Source organism: Oryzias melastigma, linkage group LG24 (genome assembly GCF_002922805.2).
Source record: "Oryzias melastigma strain HK-1 linkage group LG24, ASM292280v2, whole genome shotgun sequence".
Classification (NCBI taxonomy): domain Eukaryota; kingdom Metazoa; phylum Chordata; class Actinopteri; order Beloniformes; family Adrianichthyidae; genus Oryzias; species Oryzias melastigma.
Genome location: NC_050535.1, coordinates 14723881 through 14739760, shown reverse-complemented (window position 1 = coordinate 14739760; position 15880 = coordinate 14723881). Strand labels below are relative to the sequence as shown.

The window sequence follows — 15880 nt, the reverse complement described above, 5'->3', positions numbered from 1 at the left end:
ACATGAAACACATAGCATGCTTCTGTAGAGATGTCTTCATACCATAAGGAACGCCGGAAATATCAATCCCTCTGGCAGCAACATCCGTGCAGATCAGCAGCCTCACTTCTTTCCTCTGAAAACACCTCAAACATCAAAAAAAGACTTCTACTTTGACAAACTGTCTACATTTTAGTTCTAATGTTACCTTAAAGCGCTCCAAGTTATTCTTCCTCTCGTTAGGCTTCCGATCGCCATGGAGACAAACGCAGGAAAACTGGTGACCCTTATTATCTGGACCTAAAAGATGAAAAAAGAGGTTTAAAAAAAATAGAAAAGTTGCATTGCCTGCAGTAATGCTAGTGTGAATGCTGAAGACATTTACTGTATTGCTAAAGGGATTTGTGGAAAAAGTTGCTAAAGGACTTAAAGTTGCAGAAAGTGCTCAAATAATTAGAAGAATTTTTGAAAAATAGCAAATAAATTGCAATAAATTTAACAATGTGTAAAAGTCAGAATAAACCCAAAACCTTAACAGATGCCAAATTGGCTAAATTGGTCAAAAAAGCTAGCATGTTGCTAAAATACTAGCTTATTTCAAAATTAGCCAAAAAATACCTCAGTAAAAGCAAATTTGGCCCAAAAAAAATTTGCACATTGCTAAAATACTAGGTTAACCCAGATAAAGCACAAAAAACCTCAGTAGATACCAAATTAGCCAGAAATGCTAACGTGTTGCTAAAATACTAGCTTAACTCAGATTTAGCCCCCCCAAAAACTCTGTTGTTTCCAAATTAGCCAAAAAATGCTAGCATGTTGCTAAAATACTAGCTTGACTCAGAATTAGCACCCCTCTATCCCAAGAAAATATAAGTAGATGCCAAATTAGCCAAAATAGCTAGCACATTGCTAAGATACTAGCAAAACTGGAAATTAGCCTTAAAAACCCCATAAGATGGAAAATTAGCCAAAAATGTTAGCATGGTGCTAATACGTCAGCTAAACTCAAGAATAGCCCCAAAAACTTTAGTAGATGCTAAATTAGCCAAAAACATTAAAGTTTTGCTAAAATGTTAGCTAATCTCAATGTTAGTGTTAACATTATTTCCTTGAATAATGTGCAGAAAGTGCACAAATATTTGAAGAATTACTTGAGAATTTCTTTTTTGTAAAATTTCAATAATTGCATAAAATTTCAAAAATTGTATAAAATTTCAAAAATTGGTAAAGTAAAAGTAAACATGCGGAATGCTTTTAATTGCATAAATTTGAAAAAAATCATATCCATTTTCAATGGAGCAAACATATTTTTTTTAAAATCGTATATATTGCGTAAAATCTTAAAAACCATAAAATGTACAAATACCAAAAGCACAAGCAGGATAGTCCTGTTTACAAAGCATTCACACAATAAGATCCAGTAGAAGCTTCTGACCTCCTCCTTGCTGGATGAAGTACTGCTCCATGTTGTCGCAGTCGATCTTTGTGCGACAGAAGATTATGGCCTGGTCCATTTTGTGCTCTTTAATGGCCCTCACTGTGTACTCGCCCTTCAGGAGCTTGATGGCTTCGGACCACATTTCTAGAACCCACATGTTTATTTTTAGTGCTGGTCATGGAAGGCGTGAGGAGTGCAGACTGCTTGAGGGTTGTACCTGGAGTGTTGGCTCCTGGCCGGATGTTGTCTTTGGCATGGACTTCATCCGTCTGTCCAGAAAAGATATAAAATAATTAAAGCAGCTTTAATTGACCTGCCCTAATTGGCTGAGCGGCTCCTCACTCTCCCCCTCTGAAAGACTTTTCACAAAATGGCAATCATTCTGTTGGTTTCCATAGCAACCATTTTGTGTTTTAACCGCCTGGGGATGACGGACAGATCTATGTAATTTTTAGACAAATTTGTACGTTTTTGGATTTCCTTAGCAACGGACGTTTACTGTTTATCACATCTTAATATCTTGTGTCATATCGTTTCATCCAGCTTAAGCCGACGATTCATGCATCCATTTTTTACAATATGCTGCAAGCTGCTAAGAATCTTAAACTTCTAATTCCAACATTTTTGCCCCCAAGTAGCTTCACAATGATGTTCAAGGAATTGTAAGGCGATAGATCAAAATCCCTAGAAGGAATTTCACTTGTAGCAAAAAAATTAAAGATGGCGGCCTCTTCCCAAGGTTGACAAAACTTTGGTTAGGGTTTAAACTTAAGCTGGGGGCATTGATGAAATTCCATGAAGATCATATGGGGTCAAATCAAAATCTGCTTAAAGTGAACGAAGTAACAGATAAAACATTTAGAAAAATTTGAAAATTTCAAAGCAGTTTTAAACTCGAAAATACATATTAAAACTTGAAGGAATTATTGAAAACTTGAAACAATAAAATTGAACATTTGAAAAAAGTTATGTTGAAAACTTGAAAAAAAAATGTTGTAAATAAAATTAAAAAAGGTAAATTTGAAACTTAAAAAAAAAAAAAAAAAACCCTAAAACTAAAACTATTTTCTTGTTGTGATTCTTGCCCAGGGTTCCCTTGACAAATTAAATCTCAATGGGATCCACCTTGGTTAAATAAAGGTTAATAATGATAATAATAATGCTACCATTTAAAAAAAAGATTATTTTTACTTTCAACTTTTGCTTTTTCTGTTTTTCCCTCTTTGGTTTCAGTACTGTTTTCAGTTTCAATTAAGAGTTTTCGCTGCTAATTCTACATGGGGGCGGGGCTTTGAGCTCATTGGCTACTGGCACAGAGAACTGAAGGCAAAGAATGGAAAAAGAAGGAAAGTTGAAAGTACAAATAAACAACATTTTTTAAATTGGTAACAATTTTATTTTATTTTATTTTTTTCAAATTTTCATTATTTTTTTCAAGTTTTAAATATCATTTTTTCAAATGTTGAATCATTTTTTTTAATTTTCCATAATTCCTTTAAGTTTTCAATAAATATTTTCAAGTTTAAAACTGCTTCCAATTTTTCAAATTTACAATCTGTTTTTTGTTCACTTTAAGCAGATCCTGATCCCATAACAAAAAGTTTTTTTTCCCATATTGTGAGAAGTTTCACACTCTCATCACATAATGGTCAAGCCGTAGGTTGAGTGGCCATCCCATAATAATATCCTCCATACTTGTGTTTCAGCTTTGTTACTTGATTTTGAAATATTTTTGGAGCTCCATAAGAGATTTTAGTCCCTCTGGCAGGCTCACCCGAACGTGGGCTTTCCCGAGGCGCTCCCACTGGCGGTCGGTTTTCGGATTGACGGGAACGACCACGTGGTGCACCGTCTCCGGGACCGAGTCCTCCCCCTTCAAGTCGACCCACGTGGGGAAGTGCATGATGCGCTCCGAGAGCTTCTTCACATCAAACGAGTGCAGCGTAGCCGAGCACACGATGACCTGGAGAAGAAATCAACGGCGCCGCTGGTGAGAACGTTTTCCAAAGCGATCCCAGAAACCGTTCAGTTCGTACCTGTAATCTCTTGCCATCGGAGGTGACCTGAGGAATCTGGTTATGAATCCTGTTTATGAAATCTGTGTAGCCTGCTGAGAGGAGGCCGTCCTTAATAAAGAGACAATCATTTTTTAATTAATTTTCAGACAAACCCGATGAGCGTGAACTGAAAATGTTCTGCACATACACACTCATCCAGAACCAGGAAACGGACTTGAGAGAGACTGAGCTTCCCGGTGGAAATGAGATCATCCAGCCGCCCAGGTGTTCCCACCACAATGTCAACCTGTTGACGGGGAAAGGCAAAGAGAAACACAAAACTATGACAAAGAAAAATGGAGGCTTGAGTTCATTGGAGTTCTAATATGAGTGCGTCATACCCCCTGCTCGAGAACTGCCAGCTGCTCCTTGGCAGCCACTCCACCAATAATCAGAAGCTCCCTGCAGAGAGAAAGAAATATTGTGGGACATGCACCTATTTTAAAAAAACAAATCCAACTCACTGCTGCCACCTGCTGGTAAATAACAGGAATTACAAAAATCTCAGATGAAAAATAGTGTTTTTTAATGTGTTCCTGTGACATTTTTTTAAATATATTTAAAGAATATTGAGCTCAAAATTGCATTTCCAATAACTAGTTGGGAATAGAGGGCAGATGAAAAACTACTTGTGGAAAAGAGCTAAATTGTGATGTAAAAATATGCTGGGTGGGCCACAAGCTCCCTGCTCTGCCCTTATTTGGCAACGGGGAGGGGAAAAGGGACAGGTTACTCCATGCCAATGTTCCTGCTCACAACTCAGAGGCGAATTCCTAAAAATATAATGTCACTGCAGGAACTATGTCCTAGAAAACGACACAGATTTATTGATTGTATAGCTAAAACAGCATAATAATAATAAAAAAAGTGAAAAACGCTTTGAAAACTGATCAAAAGTGGGACTTTGAAGGTTTGTAAAAGACAGCTATAATTATATTTTCATTGATATAAACTTAATAGTTTATCACCATTACCTGAGTTTGGGGTTGTCCACGTATTTTTTAAACTGTTTGACGTTGTTGAGCGTTTGCTCTGCCAGTTCTTTGGACGGCTCCAGAATCAGAGCTTTGGGCGAGTTCGACGAGGCTCTCACCTGACTCACTTTTGCAGTTCCTGCACAGTCACACAGCAAAAACTCAATTTTTAACGCAAAACAAATACACAACCAAAGCATCAAAGCCACACCTGTGTGAGAGGATTTGACCGTGTGACCGTCCGGCGCCTTGTCCAGAGCAACAAACCCGCTTCTGGGGGGATGTTTAAAGTCTTCTCCTCCGAAATTAAACTTCAGTTCTGCATTCTGGGACAGACGAGATGACAAATAAGCTGCAAGTGTACATTTGTGAATTTGTGTGATTGATGTGAAGATACCTTGAGAACGCAGGAAGCAAAGAAAGCCTGATTCCTCAGGTTTTGAGGGATTTCAAAAGCCAAACCCAAGTCATTGCCTTGAGAGACGACAGTGAAACATATCAGCAGACACAACTAGGGCTGCAACGATTAGTCGACTAATCGATGACTAAACAACTATTAAAATAGTCGACGACTAATTTAATAATCAATTAGTCGTTACTGTATATTATATGTAGTCAGAGTGTGGTAACGTTGAAAGTTATATTGGCATTATGCTAGTTTTTTTTCCTCACTATTTTGGCATTTATTAATGTTTTTTAGGCTATTTTGGAGTTTAGCTAATATTTCAGCTATATGCTAGCTATTATGGCTAGTTCAAGATTTTTTAAGTGCATGCTAACTATTCTGGCTAATTTTTTTTTAGGCTATTCTGGAGTTTAGCTAAAATTTTTCGCTGCATGCTAGTTGTTTTGGCTAATTTTGGCTTTTTTTTAAGGCTATTTTGAAGTTTAGCTAATATTTCAGCTATATGCTAGCTATTATGGCTAGATTATTTCAGTGCATGCTAACTATTGTGTCTAATTTAGATTTGTTTTGGTTTTTTAGGCTATTCTGGAGTTTAGCTAAAATTTTTTCGCTGCATGCTAGTTGTTTTGGCTAATTTAGGCTTTTGTTTAAGGCTATTTTGAAGTTTAACTAATATTTCAGCTATATGCTAGCTATTATGGCTAGTTCAAGATTATATCAGTGCATGCTAACTATTCTGTCTAATTTAGATTTGTTTTGGTTTTTTAGGGTATTCTGGAGTTTAGCTAAAATTTTTCACTGCATGCTAGTTGTTTTGGCTAATTTAGGCTTTTTTTTGTTTTTTTAGACAAATTTGGAGTTTAGCTAATATTTCAGCTACATGCTAGCTGTTTTAGCTAACTTTTTTTTTTTAGTTTTCCGGGCTAATTCGGCATTTAACCAATATATTAGCTGACTATAAGCTTTATTGTTTTCAGCTATCATCTTTAGCGATTTCAGCTATAAACTTCAGCGTTTTTAGCTATCACCTTTAGCGATTTCAGCTATCAACTTCAGCGTTTTTAGCTATTACCTTTAGTGATTTTAGTTTTCAACTTCAGCATCTTCAGCTATCGTCACTAGCATGTTCAGTGGCCAAATTCAGCTTACAGCATTCACACTAGCATTATTGCAGGTAATGCTATATATCTAGTTTTTAGTTAGTTTAAAGCTAACGATGTGTGTTTTACTTCCACTTTGTGCATGACCCAATTAGTCAACTAATGTGAATAAATAATCAGTGATAGTTGACTCTTATCGTTTGTGGCAGCACTAGACACAACTTACACAGTTGGTTCCTACTAAATCAATAAGTAAAAGGCAGGAAGACTTTGAACTCACCATTTTTAGAGTAAGAAATTTGGTTTTTCTCCAGATCGAGGTAGCATCCAATAGTGTCATGCATGGTAAACTCCTGCACAAAAAACAAACTGAATCAGATCCAAACTAATATTTTAGGCTTTAAACAGCTGAGTTGGTACCTCTCCATAGCTGTCAAACTGCTTGTTGTTGGACTTCTTCCCAGTCCCACCGAAACCAAAACCGTACTTATCCGTTCCTAAAAAACAATTCAAATATCACTGCTTGAGTCAACTCATTGTAACGCTGTATTGTTTACAGCTAAGGCGCATACCCAAATCCAGAGCTGCTTGAGAGGTGGACCAACCCACACGGCATAAACCTTGGTCACTGCAGCTGACTTCATAATAGTATCTTCCTGGAGAAAAACACATTTATCTTCATATCCCAATGAAGTTACTACCCATTAAAAAGTATATAAAGCATTACATGCCTTTGGTGACACCTTTGGTGGAGCGGCAGCCATGCCACTCTTTGAACTCCCTGCTTTGGCAGCACAGTCCATCGGGGCCGATAGCTACAAAATATTAAAACCAAGAAGTTTTTCACGCTTGGTTTGCAAACACTGTCAATCCCTCTTAAAGTCCACTTACCAAAGGCTGGACTGCGATCATACGGATTCATCTGCCAGTTATTGAAAACTGGGAAACAAGAAAGGAGCAAATCAAACATCTACAATAAGCAATATTCTTTCAAGATTAAAAGTAATTTAAAGGCGATTGATGGGCAAATAAGTCTACAAAGGGTTTAGCTGCAATACTGAAAACGAAACTACATAAGCTAAAACACCATTTAAGGTGGTTTGGACATCTGGAATTAATCTTTACAAAGATGTAAACAGCATAAAGATCATCTGAAGGCCTTAATCTATCCCAGCATCCTTTAAGAAAAGCTGAAAGAGTTTAACTTAAACACATAAACAATCTCAAAACAAAAAAAGTTTCTCACTAGCTCCTCCAGTTTTGATAGAAGCTCTGCCCGTCTTCCCCTCCTGCTGATCCTTTAGCGTCTCGTATACAATTTGGATCACTGGGATGCTGAAGGCCTAAATATGAAAAGGGAGTTATTACACCCGAATGATCACATTTTGTTTATTTGGGTATAAAATTTGACGTTTCACTTACTCCTGTTTTGCCACTGCCAGTTTCTGCCGCCTTTAGTAGAAAAAAGATTAAAACAATGAGTGTTAGATCAATAAATGCTAAATGAAGTAATTATGTTAAATATTAAAATAGAACTTACCATTAGTACATCTCCTCCACCAAGAATCAGCGGGATGGACTCTGCTTGAATATCAGTAGGCAGCCTAACATCCAGTAGATCAAATAATTTAAAGAAAACTGGTATAAGTGTCAGAAACCATTGTGGCTTTGTATGATTTAACAAATAAATGACTTACAGCCAGTCCATCTCCTCCACAGCCTGTGCGATTTCAGGCATAACCCCCATTTCTGTTAAACAGTTGGTACAAATAATGATTAACTAATCATTCAAAAGATTAAAAACACTTTAGGATCGTAAAATTAGGTTAAAGACACTAATTTAGCATAAAACTTACCAGAAAACGCTGCCATTTTTAGCCGCTGACTGTCAACCGGATGTACCACGGACCAAATTCAGTGCAACTACTTTAGCGGTCCGCTTCATCGGCCTAACATTAGTTCCGAGGCGTAAAGGTTACAATTTAAAGAAATAAAAATAAATAAAGAGCTATTTTGAATAAAACTATTAATTATTCAATAAATATACCCGTAAAATTAAATCAAAATTACATATTAACCGGCTATTTAAAGTAGGTCTTGATTATTCGTTTTGACCCACGCTGCTTGCCGTAGACGTCAGCTGGTTGTAAACATGGCTGAGGAAAGCTTAATTGAAGGCGAAGATGAGAATATTTTATACGATTTACTTGTTATAAACGAGTGGCCGCCAGAGACAGACACTCAGGTTTGTCATAAGCTGTTTTTTGGGAAGTTGTTTGCTCTCTTTTTATAATTATTTGGTTTAAAATCGCGAGCTCGAGGGAACAGAGTTTAGCGGCGAAAAGCCACGTAACACAAACTGGATGGCAGTTGACTGCTAACTTATGAAATTAGACTTTATGAATAAATCGTTAAACTTTAATATACTGTTGTTTATATAAAAAAACATATTCTATCTTACCTAATAGTGTAAATGCATGTAGTTGATGTTTATTTAATATAAAAGCACTAATTTTCGACTTTTATTTTATAACTTAATGACAGCTACGGGGCAACAAAGAGGACAATTCTCTAGTCGCGAAAGCTGTAACAGGTAAGTTCTTGGTCACCGGGTGGACACCTTTCGAGACGGATATTTTTTATTAAACTCATAAAACTGTTTTCAAGTAACACATTTCGTTCAATATACTGCCCTTTCAGTAAAAGAGGGTCCCATTTTCCTGTTTGTGTTCTTCAGAATGTAGATGTGTCAGAAAATTAAAATAAATAAACTTTTTAGCTCACATGAAACTTTTTCTTAAATCACTACCAATCAAAGACGTTTACATGAACTTAAATGCCTCAGGATCAATTTGTTTTAATGGCCGTGTTTTATTTTATTTAATCTGCAGTATTCATGGTACAAATACTGTAGATTAGATGAATAACCTTAAATTTTCTTTTATAGGTCCGTTCCGCCTAGTGCTGCACTATTTGTTCCACAGGTAAGTTTTTAAATAACTTAGAAAAAAGCAATCCTAATTCTTTTCTATTTTTGATCATATTAAACATTAAACTTCTGTTATATTATCAAGTCAAAGTCTGTTTTTAAACAGTAGTAGTAAAAAATAAGAATTAATCTACAAATGGGATAAAGATTGTTGATTGTTGCTGATTCTTCAAGTTGTCCCACTTAAAAAAGCTGATTAGGGTCTTTAATGTTTATCACAGATACACTTAAACTCAGAGGAACTGAATATATATAAAAAGATAATCATATTGTATGAGTATTTTTAAAAAACAATTTATTGGTATAATGCTAAGTATTTATTTAAAATGAGCAATTAGCACCTACAAACAAGGAACAATTCTGTCCCTCCCAGATCTTAAAAAAGATCTTCCATCCTCCATTGCTTACATGTATCAATGACCCCTGTTTGAACTGGTTATTTTTATAAAAGACCCTTAAACAGTCAGACTGAAACCTCTCCACTAAGATCAAAGAGCTATCAAAGGACACCAGGGACAGAATTATTCACATAAGCAAGACTGGGATGAACCATTCTACAATAACAAGCAGGTTGGTGAGAAGAGATGTACAGTTTGGGCAAATACAAGATCACTAGAGATCTCTCTCCATTTAGGATTCCATAAATCCATATTTTCTGCAAAAAAATCTTTAAAAATCCTATAACATGATTTGCTAGAATCTTCTGATTTTATTAACGTTCTATCTCTCACAGTTAACGTGTACATATGATGAACATTACAGACCCTGACTGACTAACACTTTTTTTGACCCACAGTGCTTAAAGAAAGTGTTTGCAAGTGTGGAAACATCAGAATTAGTTTTTACTGTACTCGGGCTGCCCTGTTCATTAATGAATACATAATTAGTTGATGTGTTTCATGTTCTTCAGCCCCTCCAGCTCTTCTCTGCCTCCTGGGCTAATCCGGCTGTCAAGCAAGCAGATCAACTGGCAGCATGTTCTTTCAAGGTACATCGAAACCAGCTAACAAGCAGTTTTTTTTTCATATTTAATATTTCAATGTGATTTATTTTTTTGGCTAAAATTCACTAAGAATGCACCTTTGTCCTTTTAAAGTATGCCGTTATTGTCTGTAGTTTAACAAGCTAGTGTTTAAAGAACAGTTTTATCTACATTCTTATTAAATGTAAGTATATGTATCTACGTCACCCAAGATAACAAAAAAAGATTTCGTCTGCCATAATTCTAGATCAGTGTTTTCTTATATTTTTCTAGCACAAAAAATACTAATATAATAATTTTCTGCATTTTATTTTGAAATCTTAATATTGATCACTCAAAGACTTTGTCTGTTTCAGGTCATGTTTGAGACCTCAACCATTAAAAAAAAAAAAAAAACTCTTTTACATTTAACTTTGATGGTTTTCATTTTGTAATATTAGAGGCATCCTTTTGGCTTTCAGTTTTAGTGATTTATTCAGTTTTGGCAACACTTTAAACCTTTAAACTCTGCTTTTCTTTTTAAAGTATATACTTGCATTTTTAATCAGTTTGGCTTAAACCAAAGAACTTCTTTTGCATCTCATTTTTCTCAATCAAGATCAGGGGTCTGCAACCTTTAACACTAAAACAGCCATTTGGTCTTGTTTCTTACAGACCAGAACCCAACAAGAGCCACAAAGTCTCACTTTATCATTTAAAAATGCACAATATTTATGCTTTTTTGGCAAACAAGCATTTATTTATTGGATATTACAATAATTGAATTACAGCAATGTCTATATTTTTCTATATATAACAGTTGTAACTTCTTTTACTGTTGATAGCAGCGCACACTAGTTCATTTCAAAATAAAACCCACTCTGTGTCAAAAGGTCCTCCTGCTGCATCAGCTTTTCTTAAATGAAAAATGGAATGGGATTTTTTATCATTAGGATTATGGTAAACAATGTTTTAGTAGAATCAATTTATTAAAAATACATTAACCCAAGATTTTTATTGAAAACACACAACTAAATCATTTTCAATCATTTTAAATCACATTTATTCAAATTTTTAACCACTTTAGTGTAATTTCCAAGAATGAAAAAAACTTTTAGACTTTTATTTGATGAACTAAAAATTAAAAAAAAACACATTTAAAGAGCAATACTACAAAACTTCTAAATTTAGTAGTAAATGAAATATTTTTTTGCTTAGTTGCTTATGTGAAAATTCTAAACAGAAATGACAAAACTTAACAACTAATCTCTTATTTATTCAGTTGTTAGTATTTTTCATTAAAGCTAAAGAGCCTCATGTTATTCCAGAGCCACAGTTTGTCCCACAGTTAATCCTAATAAAAGGATTCGTCTTGAGAAATGTTGTCTTTCAGATACAGCCTGTATTTCCTTATTTCTTCCTTATTCTAATTCTAAGAATTGAGTTTTTTCCCCATATTCTTTTAATATTTTTTAAGCATTTTCTAAAGGGATAATTTATATCTGACATTAACTTAACATGCTTGGAAATGATCCCTGTTTATGGTGTATCGTATGCGTTTTCTGCTTTCAGTAAAATCTTCCTTTTCATTTCAAAGGAAGTAAAGAAAACACTGTTTCTGTGCTTCTTTTCCTGCTCAATCCTGATCCTTCTCCTTTTACTCCACAGTAACGGCAAACTGTTGGCGGTGGTTCAAGACCAGTGTGTGGAAATTAGGTAATTACAGAGCTCCTTCTCGTCTTTTGAGACTGTTTGTGAGCAGTGAGTGAGTGAGTGAAGGTGATAGAAGACCGTTTAATTACGGGGAGGAGATTTATCATGTTTCGCCAGCAACGCCTCGGCTCGGACCTCTAGAGGGGTCGCAAGTACAATCGCTCGCCGTATAGTCACAGTTTGACATTTGAATCAATTTAGCAACCTTATTGTGGCCACTGGGATCTCCTGGGCCAGAAAAAAAAGCTAAATGAAATTGTATTTCATTTATGTACAGCAAAGAAAGCAATACGTAGCAGTGAGTCTATTTTCTCTGGTTGTAATTATTTCTACACACCTCACCACTACACAGACAAAACACACTCACTCAGCAGTGTGCCATACTGACGCTCAGAATAGAAATGACAATCAATAGCCTTACAAATATTGTATTTCTCATTCTCCTGAGACAAACGGTTCATTCACATTCATAGTGGAGAGTCTGCTCCACTTGACCCCTGCAGGTAATTTAAATCACTTCCACATGTCAGTCAAGTCGCTTTATTCCAAACATCCACAGTTGCTCTAACTTTGTCATTTGACTTGAGTTGGACAACTCAGACAGCACAGAGCCTTGTCCTCACTCCACCTTTTCTGCTTGATCTATAGGGCTGGCAGGCTATCATGCTAGAAGGCTAAGTGTATGTGCACCGCTGTTATCCGGTGTAATGCCACCAGTTTTGTGTGCTTCCTCCTCAGGTCTGTGAGAGATGACTTTGGCTCAGTCATTGGAAAATGTCAGGGTAAGACCCTCTCCTCTCGTGTTATTTTTAAATTATGTTATGCTAATGTTGAGTGGCTCGCGGTGCGTTTGTGTGCGTGATAATGAAATTGGATGGGATTGTACACCTGCGAGCGACAATAACCCCAAACCAGCCGTACTTTGAGCACTGAGACGGCTGCTTACTTGGCCTGAGTATGATCAGACAGGTGACATGATGCACAGGAAAGACTGAAATGTATTTGACTCGTAGGATCCAAAGATAAATTCACTTTTCGATTTGTCTGTTTGGGTTAAAAATATGAAAACTTAATTTTTATCTACTGGGATTCTTTTTAGGCTAATTTAGAGTTTAGCTTCTAGTTTAGCAACAGGCTAACATTTTTGGCTGATTTGAGTCACTGAGGAATTTTAGCCTCCTTTGTAGTTTAGCTAGTATTTAAGCAATGTGCTATTTTTCTTTGTTTGTGGCTAATTTGGCATCTACTGAGTTTTTTATGCTAATTTGGAATTGAGCTTATATTTTAGAAACATGCTAAAGTTTCGGGCTAATCTGTTATCTACTGGGGTTCTTTTTAGGCTAATTTAGAGTTTAGCTTCTAGTTTGCAACAGGCTAACGTTTTTGGTTAATTTTTTATCTACTGTTTTTTAAAGTTAATTTAGACTTTAGCTTCTGTTTTAGCAACAGGCTAACGTTTTTGGCTAATTTGAGTTACTGAGAAACTTTAGGCTCTTTTGAAGTTTAGCTAATTTTTAGGCAATGTGCTAGTTTTTTAAAGCTAATTTGGCATCTACTGAGTTTTTTATGCTAATTTGGAATTGAGCTATTTTAGCAACATGCTAAAGTTTTGTGCTAATTTGTTGTCTACTGAGGTTTTATAGACTATTTTACAGTTGAGCTTCTAGTCTAGCAAACAGGCTAACATTTTTGACTAATTTACTTTACTGAGGAATTTTAGGCTATTTTGGAGTTTAGCTAGTATTTTAGCAAAGAGCTAGCTTTTTCTTCTCTTTTGGCAAATTTGGCATCTACTAAGGTTTTTTGGGCTAATTTTGAGTTCAGCTCATATTTAAGCAACACACTAAATATTTTTGCAAAATTGGCATGTATTAGGGATTTTTAAGGAATTTTACCAGAATTTTTTTTAAATAAATCTAGGTCAACTTCATAGTTAACAAAATTTCCAGAATTTTAGCAAATTTAACATTATGCTAATAGCTTTTGCATTTTCAGCAAATCCCTTCACCAATTAAACTAAACTGCGTAAGGTTATAAGGTAATGGCATAAAAGTTAAAAACACTGATAATCTCTGACTTTGCTCAAAATGATACGACGCAGCAAAAATTAAGCCAAAAATAGGAAGGGCCAATCGACTGTAGGTGGGGAACTCCAGGCCCCTGCATGTTTTCCAGATATCGTGGCCTTATTACCAACTGATTACCTGGATCAGGTTTGTCCAGCCAACTGGTACCTGCCAGAGGGGGGTATGTTGGAAAAACAAGCAGAAGTTTGGCCCTCGCTCCCCACCTCTGTGTTAGTTTACCTGGGCAATGTTCAGAAAATGGGTGATAAGGAAGAGCAAAGTGAAGGCAAGAGTTCGGTTTATCGCACCCTTGCCAGATAAAGTTAGATGCCACCAGCTGGAGTTTTTAGGTTTTATTGAAGTCTATGAGAAATTGCTTCCATGTAAAACCACCCTCTAGTGGCCATTTATGGAAGGGCAACACTTGCATAAAATTCAGAAGTGAAAGTTGGGGTTTTCATTGCATGTTGACCAAAAAGTTTACTTTTGTTTTCCTGTGGGCCTAACGACACAACCTAAAAGCTTGTTAACTCTAAATCTTCAAAATCAAATTATTTATTAATAATTACAACAAAATTTAAAATGCATTATTGTATCTGGTTAAATAAAATTGGACTCTCCGAATATTAAAAAGAAGTTAAAGTGTTTACAGTCACATTAAGACTCTTTCCACCTGAATTTGGTAGTTTAACCAATAGATTGTCATGATTTTGTATATGTCTAACGGTCAGTTCATCTCTCCTGTTATTTAAAAACATACTTATTTGATATGTAGCTAATGATAATAACAATAAATCTGAAAATAATCTGCATAGAAATGATATGAAATGTGGCTGAATTGATTAAGTTTCCCAAGAGGAATCATATATAAGATAGAGCCAAGTACAGAACCCTGGGGAACGCCACAAGTTATTTTCTATTGTCCTTCAAGGCCACCCTAGTTTGAAGCTATGAATATTTTTCACTTAAGTTTGGTGGAATTCAATCTATCCATTTTGGGGAATTTGTATAAATCTAATCAGAAATGCTTTTTTTTAAGTTTGTCTCATTCTTAGTTTTTGTGTTATTTTGTTTTGTGTCATTGTGCGCTCTTAATGGTTCATAGTGTGGATCACAGTAGCCCCCAGGCCTGTGTAAAGCCTGGCCTCCCTCTGTGTTTTTTTTTTTTTGTTCCATTTCATCTTTTCATTTTTCTCTTATAACATTTCATTTCATTTCACAGAGATTTGTCCTAATGGATTTTGCTGTGATCCTGCCTTTAATGGCATTCGCTGTTAATGGATGAGTGTGTGTGTTTCTGTGTGTGTGTGGTGCACCCAGACCTGTGTCTCCCTTGTGAGTCTGTTTCAGTAGAGTTGTCTTCCACCCACGTACATAATTCATAAACATTGAGCTCTGATAAAAAGCATCCGTGCGGCTTTAGATAGAAAGGCTTCTGCTGGGTCATTGGAAGTAATTCTCCCCAACTTCCTGCCTCCACCATCGCTGGAAGGAAAGAAAAAGAGATCATGCCATCCTACCAAAAAAAAAAAAAAAGCCATCTATGTGGAAATGGAGCCCCCTGAGCTGCAGAGCACCCCACTGTATACAACTCATAATGGGAGATGAGATAGCGAGTGAGAAAATGTCTTTGTGTGCAGCCAAAAAATAAAAGTGGGGGGGTTTTAGTAGAAAAAAAGGGTTGTGGGTGCCCACATGTTCCTGCTTGCTTCCCCTTATCTGAGAGCCTCAAAAGGTCTGTTAAGTCCCATCTCTCCTGGGGAGCTCTGTGAGATTTTCAGGCTGGAACATTTGGAGAACTATTATTTCTCCCTGTGGGGGCTGCTCTGTCTCCTCCCCAGATTTTCTCTCGTCGTTTACTCCCACTCCTTTGTTTTTAAATTCAAGTCATACATTTGTTTCTGATATTGCCCACCAGGGGTTGCGGCAGCCTCACGGAGGCGAGGAATTGAACATAATAAACACTAAATGCAGTATTACGAGATGTCAACAAAAGCCATTGTTTATGCATTTTTTTTCTTTTGCGACAATACGGCTGTTTTGTTGGTTGAATTCACTTTCAGATAATCAGGGCTTGAAAAGGCTTCTCGATCAGAAGCCGCTGCAGCTCTTTTGTCAGGCGGCGATGACAGCGGGGCCTTGAGAAAATGCCAGCGGGCGCGGATGTGCTTCATCACGGCGATATGGCTGCGCTCAC

General features: G+C 36.2%; 2 protein-coding genes across 2 annotated transcripts in view; one reads left to right on the top strand and one right to left on the bottom strand.

The window, feature by feature from the left end:
- Positions 1 to 7952, bottom strand: part of ddx1 (DEAD (Asp-Glu-Ala-Asp) box helicase 1) — a gene marked incomplete in the record, with an annotated part of 9220 nt that extends 1268 nt beyond the window's left edge. The window contains 21 exon segments of the mRNA XM_024290807.2: positions 43 to 115; positions 188 to 279; positions 1415 to 1561; positions 1635 to 1686; positions 3192 to 3380; positions 3454 to 3543; positions 3623 to 3721; positions 3816 to 3876; positions 4449 to 4587; positions 4660 to 4774; positions 4846 to 4922; positions 6235 to 6307; positions 6375 to 6451; positions 6527 to 6610; positions 6686 to 6769; positions 6846 to 6893; positions 7201 to 7297; positions 7377 to 7406; positions 7495 to 7558; positions 7652 to 7703; positions 7811 to 7952. Of these exon segments, the coding sequence (XP_024146575.1) occupies positions 43 to 115; positions 188 to 279; positions 1415 to 1561; positions 1635 to 1686; positions 3192 to 3380; positions 3454 to 3543; positions 3623 to 3721; positions 3816 to 3876; positions 4449 to 4587; positions 4660 to 4774; positions 4846 to 4922; positions 6235 to 6307; positions 6375 to 6451; positions 6527 to 6610; positions 6686 to 6769; positions 6846 to 6893; positions 7201 to 7297; positions 7377 to 7406; positions 7495 to 7558; positions 7652 to 7703; positions 7811 to 7826 (1759 nt within the window).
- A 67-nt stretch (positions 7953 to 8019) lies between these two features.
- Positions 8020 to 15880, top strand: part of nbas (NBAS subunit of NRZ tethering complex) — a gene marked incomplete in the record, with an annotated part of 171345 nt that continues 163484 nt past the window's right edge. The window contains 6 exon segments of the mRNA XM_024290805.2: positions 8020 to 8199; positions 8499 to 8547; positions 8902 to 8938; positions 9854 to 9931; positions 11573 to 11620; positions 12356 to 12399. Of these exon segments, the coding sequence (XP_024146573.1) occupies positions 8107 to 8199; positions 8499 to 8547; positions 8902 to 8938; positions 9854 to 9931; positions 11573 to 11620; positions 12356 to 12399 (349 nt within the window).